This window comes from Danio rerio, chromosome 20, assembly GCF_052040795.2.
Source record: "Danio rerio strain M-AB ecotype USA chromosome 20, GRCz13ab, whole genome shotgun sequence".
Lineage (NCBI taxonomy): Eukaryota > Metazoa > Chordata > Actinopteri > Cypriniformes > Danionidae > Danio > Danio rerio.
Window position 1 is genome coordinate 43,729,453 of NC_141040.1, and position 14,034 is coordinate 43,743,486.

The 14,034-nt window shown below is 35.5% G+C and overlaps 2 protein-coding genes across 3 annotated transcripts in view; one reads left to right on the forward strand and one right to left on the reverse strand.

Moving 5' to 3' along the window:
• LOC147839422 (uncharacterized) overlaps positions 1-13,012 on the reverse strand; it is a 51,437-nt gene extending 38,425 nt beyond the window's left edge. Inside the window, exons 1-3 of one of the 2 annotated variants that reach the window (XM_087298571.1) lie at positions 12,840-13,012; positions 7,479-7,586; positions 6,643-6,719 (exon numbers count right to left, since the gene is read on the reverse strand). The gene's annotated coding sequence lies outside the window, so the exon portion shown is untranslated. Of the gene's footprint in view, positions 1-6,642; positions 6,720-7,478; positions 7,587-8,544; positions 8,876-12,839 lie in introns of those variants that run through there. The other variant, XM_087298572.1, reaches the window with a different exon arrangement.
• Positions 293-5,472, forward strand: pimr128 (Pim proto-oncogene, serine/threonine kinase, related 128). The gene is given in 8 exon segments (NM_001441551.1): positions 293-537; positions 1,814-1,935; positions 1,975-2,734; positions 3,047-3,189; positions 3,488-3,866; positions 4,231-4,407; positions 4,519-4,607; positions 5,144-5,472. Coding segments are annotated over 8 exon segments (1,824 nt in total). The 5' UTR covers positions 293-401; the 3' UTR covers positions 5,162-5,472.
• Positions 13,013-14,034: the final 1,022 nt, after the last annotated feature.

Consider the following 14,034-nt stretch of genomic DNA (forward strand, 5'->3'; position numbering starts at 1 on the left):
AATCTTACCTGTGAATGTATTTAAATCGACCCTGATTTAAAAAAACGAATCTCTGGTTAACCAAACGACCAGTGATTCATCAAACAGGAAATATTTACGAGTCAAACAAAGATTTCCTGAAAAATCCGTTTTATTTCGCTCCAAAAACTCACGTGGACACAAGCAACCGCGTAATATTGCATTTTTCAACTTTAAGAAAAACTAAGCAAATCTGACCAATGACGTATCTGTAGAAACGTTGGAACGCGTTCGAATTCTTGGGAGACACACCCAGTACATTCCAACTTTCGCCATTGCTGTATTTGACGAGTATCTAGCGAGTTGTACAAAGATTGCTTTGTATAATTTGCTTTTCTTATATTGTCAGTTGATAGCGTACGGTTTATTAAGGCTAATTCACCATGTTATTTACCGTACTCGGAGTAATTGCTCTCTTCCTGGGAAAAAGAAACAACAATTCCACCGTCTCAGGTCAAGATGAAAGATTCGACCGTCAGGAAGGATTGGTCACGGTATCCTCCGTGACTAAAAGTGATGGTAAATATTGTTGTGTGTTATAAAAACATGTAGCTCACTTTGTATACTGGAGTCTGTGTAGGGCTCTACACTTATTTTACCTTACTGTAAATATTTTTATAAAAGTGAATAAGATTTTTGGTAATAACATATGCCTAATGAAAACTACAGTACTAAATCAGGCCTAATCTAAGCTACTGATGTAAACACATCAAATAATATAAAAAAAATAAATAACCCCACCCTCCCCCAGCAGATTATTTACCTTGTTTTAAGGAAAACTCAGTTAATTTTGACATATTTCTGAAAACAAGACAATATTTTTACTTGTCAATAAAATGCTTCTTGATTTAATGTTTTGATATTTAGACTACAAACAAGACAAACGCTAGGTAAAGTGTTTTTGCTTTGCATAAAGTTTTTCAATTATGCATTCATAATCCGTAAAGACTAAATAATTTTCTCTGCTTCAAGATGGAAGGGTTAGTTCACCCAAAAATGCTAATTGCGTAATTAATTATTCACCCTCATGTCACTCCAAACCCAACACCTTCCGTCATCTTCTGAACACAAGATGTTTTAGATGAACTCTGAGCACTCTCTCATCCTCAAAGTACATAAAAATACCACAAAACATCCTCAAGCAGACCAAATGCCTACAGTGGTTTAGTCGGTATATTATCAAGCTACGTGAATACTTGTGTAAAAAAATTATCCAACAGTTTATTCTCTTAAATAACAAATGATGATGTTTAATGTTTTAATGGTATTTGTAGTGGAAAATATGAAATTTTTTCTCATAGGTTTAGTGTTTTTGCCAAGCTTCGGGTTATTTTATTCATTGTTATATGATACAAAATATATCAGCTATAAGGTCATATTGACAAGTTTTTATAGAAAACAAATCATTAATTGCAAAGTGAATTTGATTATGAACAGTAATTTCATCATGTGACATTTTTAATTTAATGACATAATAAGCCTACCTAATGTAATGGCTGAAAGGAACATCTCAATATCTAGACGTCTAATATCCAGTATCTGAACATAAACTTAACAATAAAGATTTAGATGACCTGATTATATATACATTCAGCAAATCAATTCAAATCACTATGTTGGTCACAGCAAAACATCCTTGCATATGCACACACTAATCAACAACTAAAAGTAGAAAGAAATTACCTTGTTTGTGACTTCATAATTGACAGCATTTGTTCATATCAATAATAAACACTGGATAAATATTATTCAAGTAAAACTAAAACCTTTTGTTTCATGTTATTTCTTCCTTTAGGTCGAGAAATCGGTGACTGGTGTAAAGAATCATCTTTGCATCTTGAGGAACAGATCAATGTTCAGATTGAGGAACCATCACTGGAGGAACCTGTTGATGGTCAGAGTGAAGAACAACCACCGGTAGAGCCCGACAGTGTTCCCGGTGAAGAACAACCACTGGTAGAGCCCGACAGTGTTCCCGGTGAAGAACAACCACTGGTAGAGCCCGACAGTGTTCCCGGTGAAGAACAACCACTGGTAGAGCCTGACAGTGTTCACGGTGAAGAACAATCACTGGTAGAGCCCGACAGTGTTCACGGTGAAGAATTATCACTGGTAGAGCCTGTCGATGGTCACAGTGAGGACTTAGCCAGCTCCTCCAGCAGTAGTGATGACTTCCCTCAAGACATTTACTCAGCCGGATCCAACTGTAGTAGTGAGCTCACAGCCAGCTCCTACAGCAGCTTCTTCTCTGCTGAGTCCGGCTGTGGTGATGACCCCTCTACAGATTTTCTGTCCGCTGAGTCCGGCTGTGGTGATGACCACTCAACAGATTTTCTGTCCGCTGAGTCCGGCTGTGGTGATGACCCTTCTACAGATTTTCTGTCAGCTGAGTCCGGCTGTGGTGATGACCCACCTCCAAATGTGGTCTCTGCTGAGCCAGGCTGTAGTCATGATGACCCACCAAATGTGGTCTCTGCTGAGCCCGGCTGTAGTCATGATGACCCACCAAATGTGGTCTCTGCTGAGCCCGGCTGTAGTCATTACCCCCCTCGAAATGTGGTCCCTGCTAAGCCCGGCTGTAGTCATTACCCCCCTCCAAATGTGGTCCCTGCTAAGCCTGGCTGTAAAGCTGTCGCTAAAGGTGCAACCTGTCAGACAAAGGGCGCTATTTCACCTCAGCCAGAAGAGCTGAAGGACAAAGACAGACACATTATTGGTAAGTTTACTACCGTGACAGCCCACTCACCCAACACACATACATATTTTAATAGTGCTTTCATGACTTTTATACTTTAAACTGGCTTTAATACACATTTTGTTCAGGGATAGCTGATAACTAAGATGGAATTTTTTATATATATATAGATATCTCATAGTCATATATATAGGGAAGACAGAATAAAAAAGGTTTAGATGATGGGGTTACATCTGCTGTGGTGACCCCTGATGGAGCAGGTGGTTTTAGATGAAGGCAGCACTGTCACTAATTCACACATTTGATTAACTTCTCTTCTTTGTCTTTTCACAGAGATCAACTCAAAGTGCTATAAAATTGGTGCTAAGCTGGGCAAAGGAAGTTTTGGAACCGTTTTCGCAGGAACCCGTTTAGAAGATGGCCTTCAGGTGGCAGTAAAAATGGCTGACTTCAAGATTAAGCGATACATCCAAGTTGTAAGTAGTCTGTGCTCTTTGCTCTGATTAACTGTGTCTATTTTAAACATGTCATATTAAAGGTGCTGTATGTAAGTTTTTGACTCTTCTAAAGCACAAAAATACCATTATGTGTTTGCAGATATTTGAGAAACATGCTAAGTAAACAAAAGTCAGTTATTCTCCTTTAAAAAAAATGTGTCAGTCTTTGTTTTGCTCTCTATAATCTGCCCACTGCTTTTTATGATAGACGTGGTCAACAGTTTTAACAGGAAATAACTTTTCCATCAAATGATCTGAACAACTTTCTTTCTTCTAGGATGATTTTGACCAGCCACTTCCAGCGGAGATCGCCCTGCACTTTCTTGCCACTAAAGGCCCCAAGGCTAAACAAATTGTTAAGCTTCTGGACTGGAAGGTGGAGGCTGATCGTTACTTTCTAGTCCTAGAGCGGCCCATACCCTGTGTGAACTTAGGGGAATTTCTAAGACAACACAAAGGCAGAATCCCAGAGAAGGTGTTATGGAAAATCATGTTCCACACAACAATTGCAGCTGACATCTGCTGCAAACGTGGAGTGCTTCACCGCGATATCAAGCCTGAGAATTTGCTGATTAACACGCGGACCTATGAAGTCAAACTGACTGACTTTGGCTGTGGTGAACGCCTTACTTTGAGCTTTTACACAGAATTTTGGGGTAAGTAAATCCTTCAAAGCTCTAAGGAGCTCTTGTGATGGGTCAAGGGTCATTCACATCAGACTCTTGAAACATCTGTTGTTGTTTATCTATACTAGGGGTGCCAAAGCACAGTCCTAGAGGGCCGGTGGCCTACAGAGTTTAGCTCCAACTTGCTTCAACACACCTGACAGAAAATGTCTCGTATACTTAGTAAGAGCTTGATTAGCTCGTTCAGTTGTGTCTAACTGGGGCGGGAGCTAAACTCTGCAGGACACAGATCCTCCAGGACTGGGTTTGGGCACCCCTGATCTACACTGTTGTTTACATTTTTGCATGGAAATTTAGATGATGTGCTAATGGAAACAAAATCTCTTTCTTTCAGGCACACCACAGTACTGCCCTCCCGAGTTTAATAGCACTGGCTTATACTACGGGGAGCCAGCGACAGTGTGGTCACTTGGGATTCTTCAGTATTTGCTAATGTTCAAAAAATTTCCAGACTACCGTGACCTCCAAAACTTGACTTTCAGTTATTTAAAGCAATATGGATGGTCAAAAGGTGAGATCTTCACTTGAGCTAAAGATGGTTGTGTAGGACAATTTGAATGTCAATGAAAAGTTTACAATTTAAGGCAATATTTACATGTATCTCTTCCTTTTTTCTACACAGAATGCAGTGATTTCATTAGCTGTTGTCTGCAGACTGACTACAGATTTCGGTATAAGCTGCAAACACTCCGTATCCATGGCTGGTTTAAGGTAATGAATACATTTTGAAAATTTTGTCATCAGTCAAATGAATTTGTCATGAGCTGAGTTTCCATCCTAATGTGAAGCACATCCTTTCAAAGTACACTAAATATATTTATTTTGTAATTATAAATGTGAATTATGAGCAAATGATTCCATTAAGTTGGTAAAGCAGCTGAACTGTGGAATTGGTAACCTCGTAGCCAACAGTAAACAAGGGAAGTATAATTGAGAAATATTCGCTACATCAAAGTTAATTTGACAAATGTATTTCCATCATAAACCCTTTTTTAAGAGTGCAAAATGACCTCAAGTGAGCATAAAAATGTTTTGTGAATTAAGGGATTTTTATTTAAACTTGTTTCTCATGTGATGCTTGAAAAGGTGCATTAACACAGGCTGATGGAAACCCAGCTAGTGACAGACGACAGTCTTGTTTTCTTAAATGTCCTTTATTTAAATTGACATTTATTGCTTTCATTTTAATTATATGTTGTTTGTTTATTGCATTAAAGCTGTAAACCTGATCACTGTTTTTGTTTCAGGCGGAGACCAAGCGGTAATGAGGAGAGATGTCCATATTTAATAGGTGGATCTAGCCAGTCCAACCACGCCACCATAGTCCTTTAGCTAAATACTACTTCATCCATTTAAACCTTAAAGAGAGAAAGCGGAGCATAATTTGGTTCTGCATTGTTACATCTCTCCTATTTTTCAACATTTAAACTGGCTCTAATTAAAATTCATGTAAATAAAGAAATTATAATAATAACTTAACAGTTTAGACCTTCATATAGTGTACACACAATAGTGTACCTTTAATATCAGCTTTTGCACTAACTCTTGCACTTCCAAATGCTAAAATAAAATGTATAATAAAAAAAAAATAATAATAAATAAAAAAATGAAAAAATAAAAAATCTCAGTCGTTCCCAGTCCAGGTCCATATATTTTGGGTGTCTCTCTCTAAAAAAAATGTAATTTGAGCCAGAGGAGAGAGACTCCTGACCAATGATTACTGGGATCAACTGATATATATACAGGGTTTCCAATGAATATTATCACTCACCAGCCAATCTGGCCACAAAACTAGAAAAAAAAAAATAAAAAAAAATAAAATAAAAAATAATAATATATATATATATATATATATATATATATATATATATATATATATATATATATATATATATATAAAGTAAAAAATTAAATTAAATTAAAAACTGGAATTATTTTAATAAAAATAAAATAACAAAAAACATCAATAATAAATAAAACAATTAAAAAAAAACTGCCCGTATTGAAATATAAATCTATTACTGGCCATGTCATTGACGAATCAGAAATTATTTTAAAAACAAAAAAAAATTAACAATAAATAAAACATTTTTTAAAAAGTAAGTTATGTTATTTATTACTCATCCTCATGTTCATCTTCAGAACTATTTTTATCTTTATCTTAGAGCTCCCTCATCCAGACTCAAAGTCTACAAAAACCTCCTCAAAACAGATCATATGCCTTCACATAAAACAAACTTTATTCAGTTTCTTCTCCTCAGTGTGATGATAGGGCACGCGTTCACAAGCACTGTGCAGTGACATATACCCCACTGGATGCCTGCGCGACTTCCTCTCTGACTTCCTCTCTTAAAAAATACACAGGCGCATCCAAGGTTATATGTCAGAGGCGCAACACGTGAACGCGTGCCCTATACTGACACTGAGGGAAGAAATTGTTGAACAAAGTTATTTTTGTTTTATGTCCACATAAAGTTTTCTCATAGTCAGGAATCTTGCTGTCTATGAAGGATTAAGGAGCTCTCAGATTTGACTAAAAGATCTTCATTATTTTCAGTCAAATATCTTCATTTGTGTTCTGAAGAGGAATAAAGTTACTACCTTTAGTATTTGCTTTGATATTGTCCTCATATACAGCCTTCTTTAGTCTAATGTTTTGCTAATGTGCTATATGATTGATGGTTGGAGGACATCATTTATTGACTAGTGATTTTGTATGTAGTTTATGGTGAGTGATAATCCAAACCCTGTATATATAGGTGGCGAAGTCCGTTCCTCCACGTGGTGCCACTGGAAACTGCCCATCTTGAAGGTGGTGCTGAGCTGAACACGGACAAAAACTGACATTAGTCTGGGGCGACAAGCCTCACAACTGATGACAATTATCAATTTTGTACTGAAGTTTCAAATAAAGTCACATTTGTCAAAAATAAGTTTCTTCTCTTTTTTTAAAGGCTGATTACTGCTGATTACTGTGTGTTTCAAATCATTCAGGAACAAAAAGAGACAACGTTTGTAGATTTAACATTAACATAAGTTTAGCTATATTTAACGTCACTGAGCTGAATGTGTTTGTGTACAAGCATACATGTGATGAAATTAGTAGCAGTAATGCAGTGTAAAAATGCTTCCCTTCCAGCCGCAACCCAGCACCATGCTGGGAAACACCCATACACTCTCATTCACAAACACTGATCTGTTTCACTGATCTAATCCTCCAACAATAGCACTTCCTATTTTTCCTTTTAAATATTTGTTTTTTCAGCTTCTTTATTTCAAAATAATAATAAACACACACACTGCTAAAATAACTAAGACTTGTCCCTGCATCTACATCTTGTTGTTTTCTGGTGATCTGAAGTGCTCCTGTTATCTTCATGCTTTGGATAAAAGCGTCTGCTAAATGTAAATCTATTTAAAGTTCAGTCATAGCAATGGAAAACAAAGAAATCTGATTTTTGATTTGCTGTGTGTACTCATTTTATTAGCCACAGTCAGTGTTATCAGGAGTGTTAATAAAGTGAAATGCTTTAATGCTTATCAGGAACACACCCTAAGATGAATAATAGTTGTTTTTTTTACCTGCATTTCCTCTGAAAATAAATACAAGCGATGAAAATCACTGCAGATGTCTACTGTGGATGTGGTATATGTGTCCAGTTTCTAATGTTCTCCATGCGCTTGAGTCTGCTAAAAAAACAGAACAAAGAGAGAAACTTTAAACAGCTTATTTGTGTCAAACATCAGAAAAATCCCAGCATCAGAAATAAACAGACGGTTAGAACATCTCAGACTGCTGATTAACTGTGAATGACTGTTTTATATTGATTATAGAAATATAGATACTTCTGCAAACTGTTTTATTGGCAAAACTGGAACTATTTTAATAAAATAAGACGATGAATGAGTGCACCTCATTGCATGTGTAAAGACAAAACATCAAATAAAATTAACAGGAAAATTCATGGAGACCATGCATACAAAATAAGAGATTTAGATTAGATTACTAGAGGCTGTAATTGTATTTGCAATTCCTTGTTGAATTTGAGTGTATCGTTTTATTATCCTGTATATGTTGTAAGCATACTCTTATGTTAACGGTTTAATAAAAGTGTTGATAAAATATCTGCAATTTACAGTTGTTGTTTATTTAGAAACATTTGTAATTTTGTAACAATTATGGTCGATCAGATACATAATTATTTATCTTTGTTCCACGAATGACACAATTAACCTCTCCTACCCAGGAAAAGACTGGAGACAAAGGAAAGCTCAGAAATAAACACAGACATGGTCACTTCTATAAGCTCCTTGCTTAAGACTGATGCTTTTAATGTAAACCTTTATTCTCTCTCGATGTATAATCAGGTGTTTTGCAACAAGTCTCTTGCTCTTGTATTAATATTATGATTTTAATACTTCTGCAATCAATGTTTAACTCTACCACAGCTAAACAAGATCATAGATGGTTCATGTTTGATGTCCCTGCAAAGTTAATTGGGTGTACGGAGCGATTGTTTACATTTTTTATTAATACATGTGCAACATATTAACATTAAGAACATTTAAACATTTCTGCATCAGCTTAAACCTAGAATGCCTTTGCAAATTCCTTTACGCTTCGGAACAAAAAAACTATATAACGTGCCTTAATAAAGGAACTTCTCATCGGTCAACTCAGCTCCTGAGGGTGGGTACAAGGCCATCCTTATAAAGCTGGTGACCAAGGCCACCCCCAGGCAACAATCAAGAAGAACCCCAGGAGAACACCCAGAGAACTCCAGGGAGCAGGCGTGGACCCTGACAAAATGGGTTAACCGCACAGGTACACAGTGTCTATGAGAAAAGAAGAGGCTTTTTTCCTGAGAACAATTGAAAAAGCAAGAGGTAATTCCAGATTATTATGGAACCAGTTGAACTACTTAAAAGGTGATAAAAGAAAAGACAGGTCTTCACTTGAATTGATGGTAAATGGGGAACTGGGGTCCGTTCTTCGTACCTCGCTTAAATGATCTAAGATGATTTGGCAGATCATGGATCTTTTAATCTTGATAACTGATCTCTCGCTAATTTGGTTCTTCAAACAAGTTCGCGAATCAGATTAGAATGTCTAGATGAACTGATCTGAGATCGCTGCGTGTGTTGTGAAGGACAGATCTATCGATCCTCGAAATCATGATCAGCAATGCAACAATTGACTGACGGCACAGCAGCGTAATGACATCATCTGATTAATATTCAATTATCCATGCGAGCAAAATTACGTCAAATTAGCAGTAACCGGTTTGTTAAATATGATGCGCAATAACCTTCCACATTTGTTGTGAGCTGCAGGCTTTACACTTTCATGTGTCAAGAGTATCCATCATGTATTTCAATGCATATCATTTAGTTCTACATTTAGAAAATATTTTCTTTATTATAGTAGCCGTTTTTTTAATCGGTGTAAAGAATAACTGGTTGTTTACAAAAGCATTTTGATAATGGTAAAGGTGTCTGCAACTTTTGTGAAGCATCAAATCACCGGCATATTAACTATCAAAACATGTTTATGGCTGCATAAATGTATTATTGCTTTAAAAAAAAGTCACATATTGTGCATGTTTATTATACACAATTTGTACTAAAGCGATCTAAAAAGTTAATATCAATAAGTTTTCTCTGTGCACCACCAGGTGGCAGTCTTTGTACTTTCATTTCGAGAGAGCAGATTGCATAAATTTTATTAATATAGATAACTTTATTTTATTAATAACTATAACTTTATTTTTTTATTTATATATATATATATATATATATATATATATATATATATATATATATATATATATATATATATAGTTTAAAAAATATTTACTCTTTTCCCAAGTGTATATAACTACTACTGTAAGAAAATATCAGAATTCGGTACATACTTTCTGTATTATATTGCTTGAACTGAGCCGATCTAATCCTGTTTATATAAACTGAACCTGCTCCCGATCAGGTTTAAGCTAGCAGAACTGTTGCTATGACAACAACTCTCGGATCAGCTTTGAAGAACGAAACGATCCTGGATCGTGTCAAATCGTCAATATCCAAATCCAGCTAACTGAGTAATCCACATACGAAGAACGGACCCCTGATGAATAAGCCAGATGATACAGCTAAAGTATTTATTAATTATTTTATGGACTCGGGAGTCTCAAGCACAGTGTTTCTCCCCCAACTATTTAGAAGTTCATCAAGTAGACACAGTAGAACAAGCTTTTTCACTAAGGTTAGTTTCCAAATCACGTCAAAAGATCAATTACATCTCTTAAATCTTCCAGAGCCAAGGATATAATTAGGATTTATGTGATCATTTTAAAAAAGCTTAGTGAGTCTTTGGTTAAGCCTATTATTAATATTATCAATCTACCTATTTCTTAGAGGATGTTTCCTAGTGCTTGGAAATCATCTGTCATTGTGACTTTATTTACAGATGAAGTCAAAATTATTAACCCCCCTAAAATATTAGCCCCCCCTGTTTATTATTTTCTGTTTAACAGAGAGCAGTGTTTTTTTTAACCCATTTCTAAACATAATAGTTTTAATAACTCCTTTCCAATAACTGATTTATTTTATCGTTGACATTATGACAGTCATTTAAAGGCTGAACTAGGTTAATTAGGTTAACTAGGCAGGTTAGGGTAATTAGGCAAGTTATACATATAGTATAATGATGGTTTGTTCTGTAGACTATCGAAAAAAATATATAGCTTAAAGGGGCTAATAATATTGACCTTAAAATGCTTTTATTCAATGAAAAAACCCAAATAAAACTTTTCAAAAGAAAAAAATATTATCAGACATACTGTGAAAATGTCCTTGCTCTGTTAAACAACATTTGGAAAATATTTCAAAAATTTAAAAAAATTAAAAGGGGTTTAATAATTCTGATTTCAACTAAAAAGGTGCAATCCACACTATAGTAATTACAGACCTATCAGTATATTACCTATAGTTTCAAAGTTTGCAGAAAAACTGTCAGCCACACAAATGACAAATGACCAAATAAAAGCTCTTTTGCTTTAGATCCATTGCAGTTTGGCTTTAGAGCAAACTACTCAGGTGAGATGGCAAATTGCTACTTCACAGAAAAAGTCAAGTCTTTATTAGATAATGAGGGGGTCGTTTAATGTCTTAAACTTCGAATTAATGTCCTAAACAACCCGACTTAAACAAATGCTTTTTTCATTTTTGATAGCAATAGTCATAACTGAAGTCAACTGTCCTTTCGAACGATTGCTGGACCATTGGTTTGTTCAGATTTAAAGAGTTTATTCTTTTGAAGCCCTGTTCAAATTAATCTTCAATTCAGTTTGAGCTAATTCATAACAACTATTACAGAGGATACTCAATTATGCTGGGCTCTATGCGCTTTTAGAACCATTTTTTTTATGTGAACACCTAGGAAATTATTAAAATAAAATCAATCCATATCATGATCACTGCAGTGAATATTTCAGAAACATCCATCAACAAACATGCAAGAATCCGCTCGCTACATTGTTTTGTTTTCTCACTACAATCGATCCGCTCAATCAAGCAGAGACCGTCTCAATCAGGCGATCTCGGACTGATTGATTTGGCGCGGATGCGAGCGCAACTGCTGGATTCACATTTGCCAAACAAACCGCGCTAACAGGTGAAATGAGACAGATTCCAAAAAAACGTCTGTGTGAAAGCACCATAAGATTGTATTTGCACACAATTGACAGACAGTCGCAGCAGGCAGCTCTGGCAGGCAACAAGGCAGCACTGGCCCGATCAGGCCAGTAACATTCTGTACACCAGGCGTGTCCAAACTACGGCCCGCAGGCCATCTGCGGCCCGCAATCAGTTTTGTGGCGGCCCGCGAGGCTTTTTATAAATATCAATTGAATCTGGCCCGCTATACAAAAATGAACGTAATTCAATAAATAACCACCGGGTGTCGCTATTACAAGCATTCAATTAAGCAGCAGTTCTTGTTATGATCTATCTATCTATCTATCTATCTATCTATCTATCTATCTATCTATCTATCTATCTATCTATCTATCTATCTGTCTGTCTGTCTGTCTGTCTGTCTGTCTGTCTATCTATCTATCTATCTATCTATCCATCTATCTACACACAGTTGAAGTCTGAATTATTAGCGCCTCATTGATTTAGTTCTTCTTTTTTAAATATTTCCCAAATGATGTTTAACAGAGCAAGGACATTTTTACAGTATGTCTGATAATATTTTTTCTTCTGGAGAAAGACTTTTGTTTTATTTCGGCTAGAATAAAAAGCGGTTTAAATTTTTTTATGAACCATTTTAAGGTCAAAATTATTAGCCCCTTAAGTCTTCAGAACAAACCATTGTTATAAAATAACTTGCCTAATTACCTTAACTTGACTAGTTAACTTGATTAACCTAGTTAAGCCTTTAAATGTCACTTTAAGCTGTATAGAAGTGTCTTAAAAATATCTAGTCAAATCTGTCATCATGGCAAAGATAAAATAAATCAGTTATTAGAAATGAGTTACTAAAACTAATGTTTAGAAATGTGTGGAAAAAAAATGTTTAACTCTCCGTTAAACAGAAATTGGGGAAAAAATAAACGGTGGCTAATAATTTAGGAGGGCTAACAATTCTGACTTCAACTGTATTTATATATATATATATATATATATATATATATATATATATATATATATACACACACACACACACACACACACACACACACACACACACACACACGTGTGTGATGTATGTAAAATTTGGCCCACGACAACGTTTGTTTTTTTGCATCTGGCCCTCGGCCCAAAAAGTTTGGACACTCCTGCTGTACACTGTCCCGAGCGTCTCTTACACTGGCCATCGGGCAGTCCTTATTGTCAAGCCCTGGTAGCCCAATAAATTGTTTTTGAAATACTTTAAAGGAGTACCTCTGATTTTGTGAGAATCCAAGTTCAATGAGTTAATCACGACAAGGTTTTTGGATGTCTTCAGTGATGAGTCCAACACCTTCACAATGGTCTGTAGCATCTTCATATATGACAAGATGGTTTCCTTGGGTGGTGTTGTACAGCAAAGTTTGGGCTTCATCATGTTCAACATCCTGCGATCAAGATCAAGTACAAAATAAACATACACCAATAGATCAAGGGTGAAAGGAGTTTTGTATTTGAATAAAATTGGTCTTCAAGTAGACAACAGGAGCTTTCAGGATGCATTCACATTTTCTTATGATGGTGTTACATTTTAGTCCTTTTCTAGGAGTACGGAGATAAAAAAAAATTTATTAGGATAAAAAAAAATCTAATTTTAATTGGATTGAATTAATAATAAATTAATATTTAATAATGTGCGTGGAGAATCTCCTTTTTCTCTATCCCAGCATACTTTCACTTCAGATATAATAATAAAAAAAAAACTCTGAAAAGAGATTTCAAAAGAAAAATATTTTCTTTTATTTACTGTTTAACAAAGTTCAATATATTTTTACATTTCCAGAAAGGGTAAACAAAACAAAGAGATACTTAAATGAAAATTCTCCTAGCCAAAATCATTATGAGAGGAGTGAGGCCAAAATAACAAACAAAAGCTTCCTAAATAGTCAAAAAGTTCTAGGTTTTCCCAAATATTATATATATATATATATATATATATATATATATATATATATATATATATATATATATATATATATATATATAAATAAAAACTCAAAAATCAATGACCCCACAACCTGGCTAAATCCAGAAACAGGAGGAAACTTAAAGTATAAACCCAAAATAAATCAGCACTCGTCTCTCTACACGGCTTACTTTTCACATAAAGTTACACGTCACACTTATTCACACTATAATCTCACAAGATTCACAAGTTCACATTTCTAAATATCGCACTAGAATCACTGGGATAGGGAAAACAGGGACTCTCTCTGTACTTTGCCGCTCTGCCTCTTTATAAAGCCTAAAAGCTCTATCAACAGCAACCGATCCGATTTGCTCTGATTGAAAACAGGTGTAGCTGGTTTGGAACGCTGCTCAATGAGAGAGAGAGAGGCAGGGAGACAGAGAGAGAGAGAGATAGAGATTAATAAAACAAAAGGGGAGAGCAATAAGCTGCCACTCACAC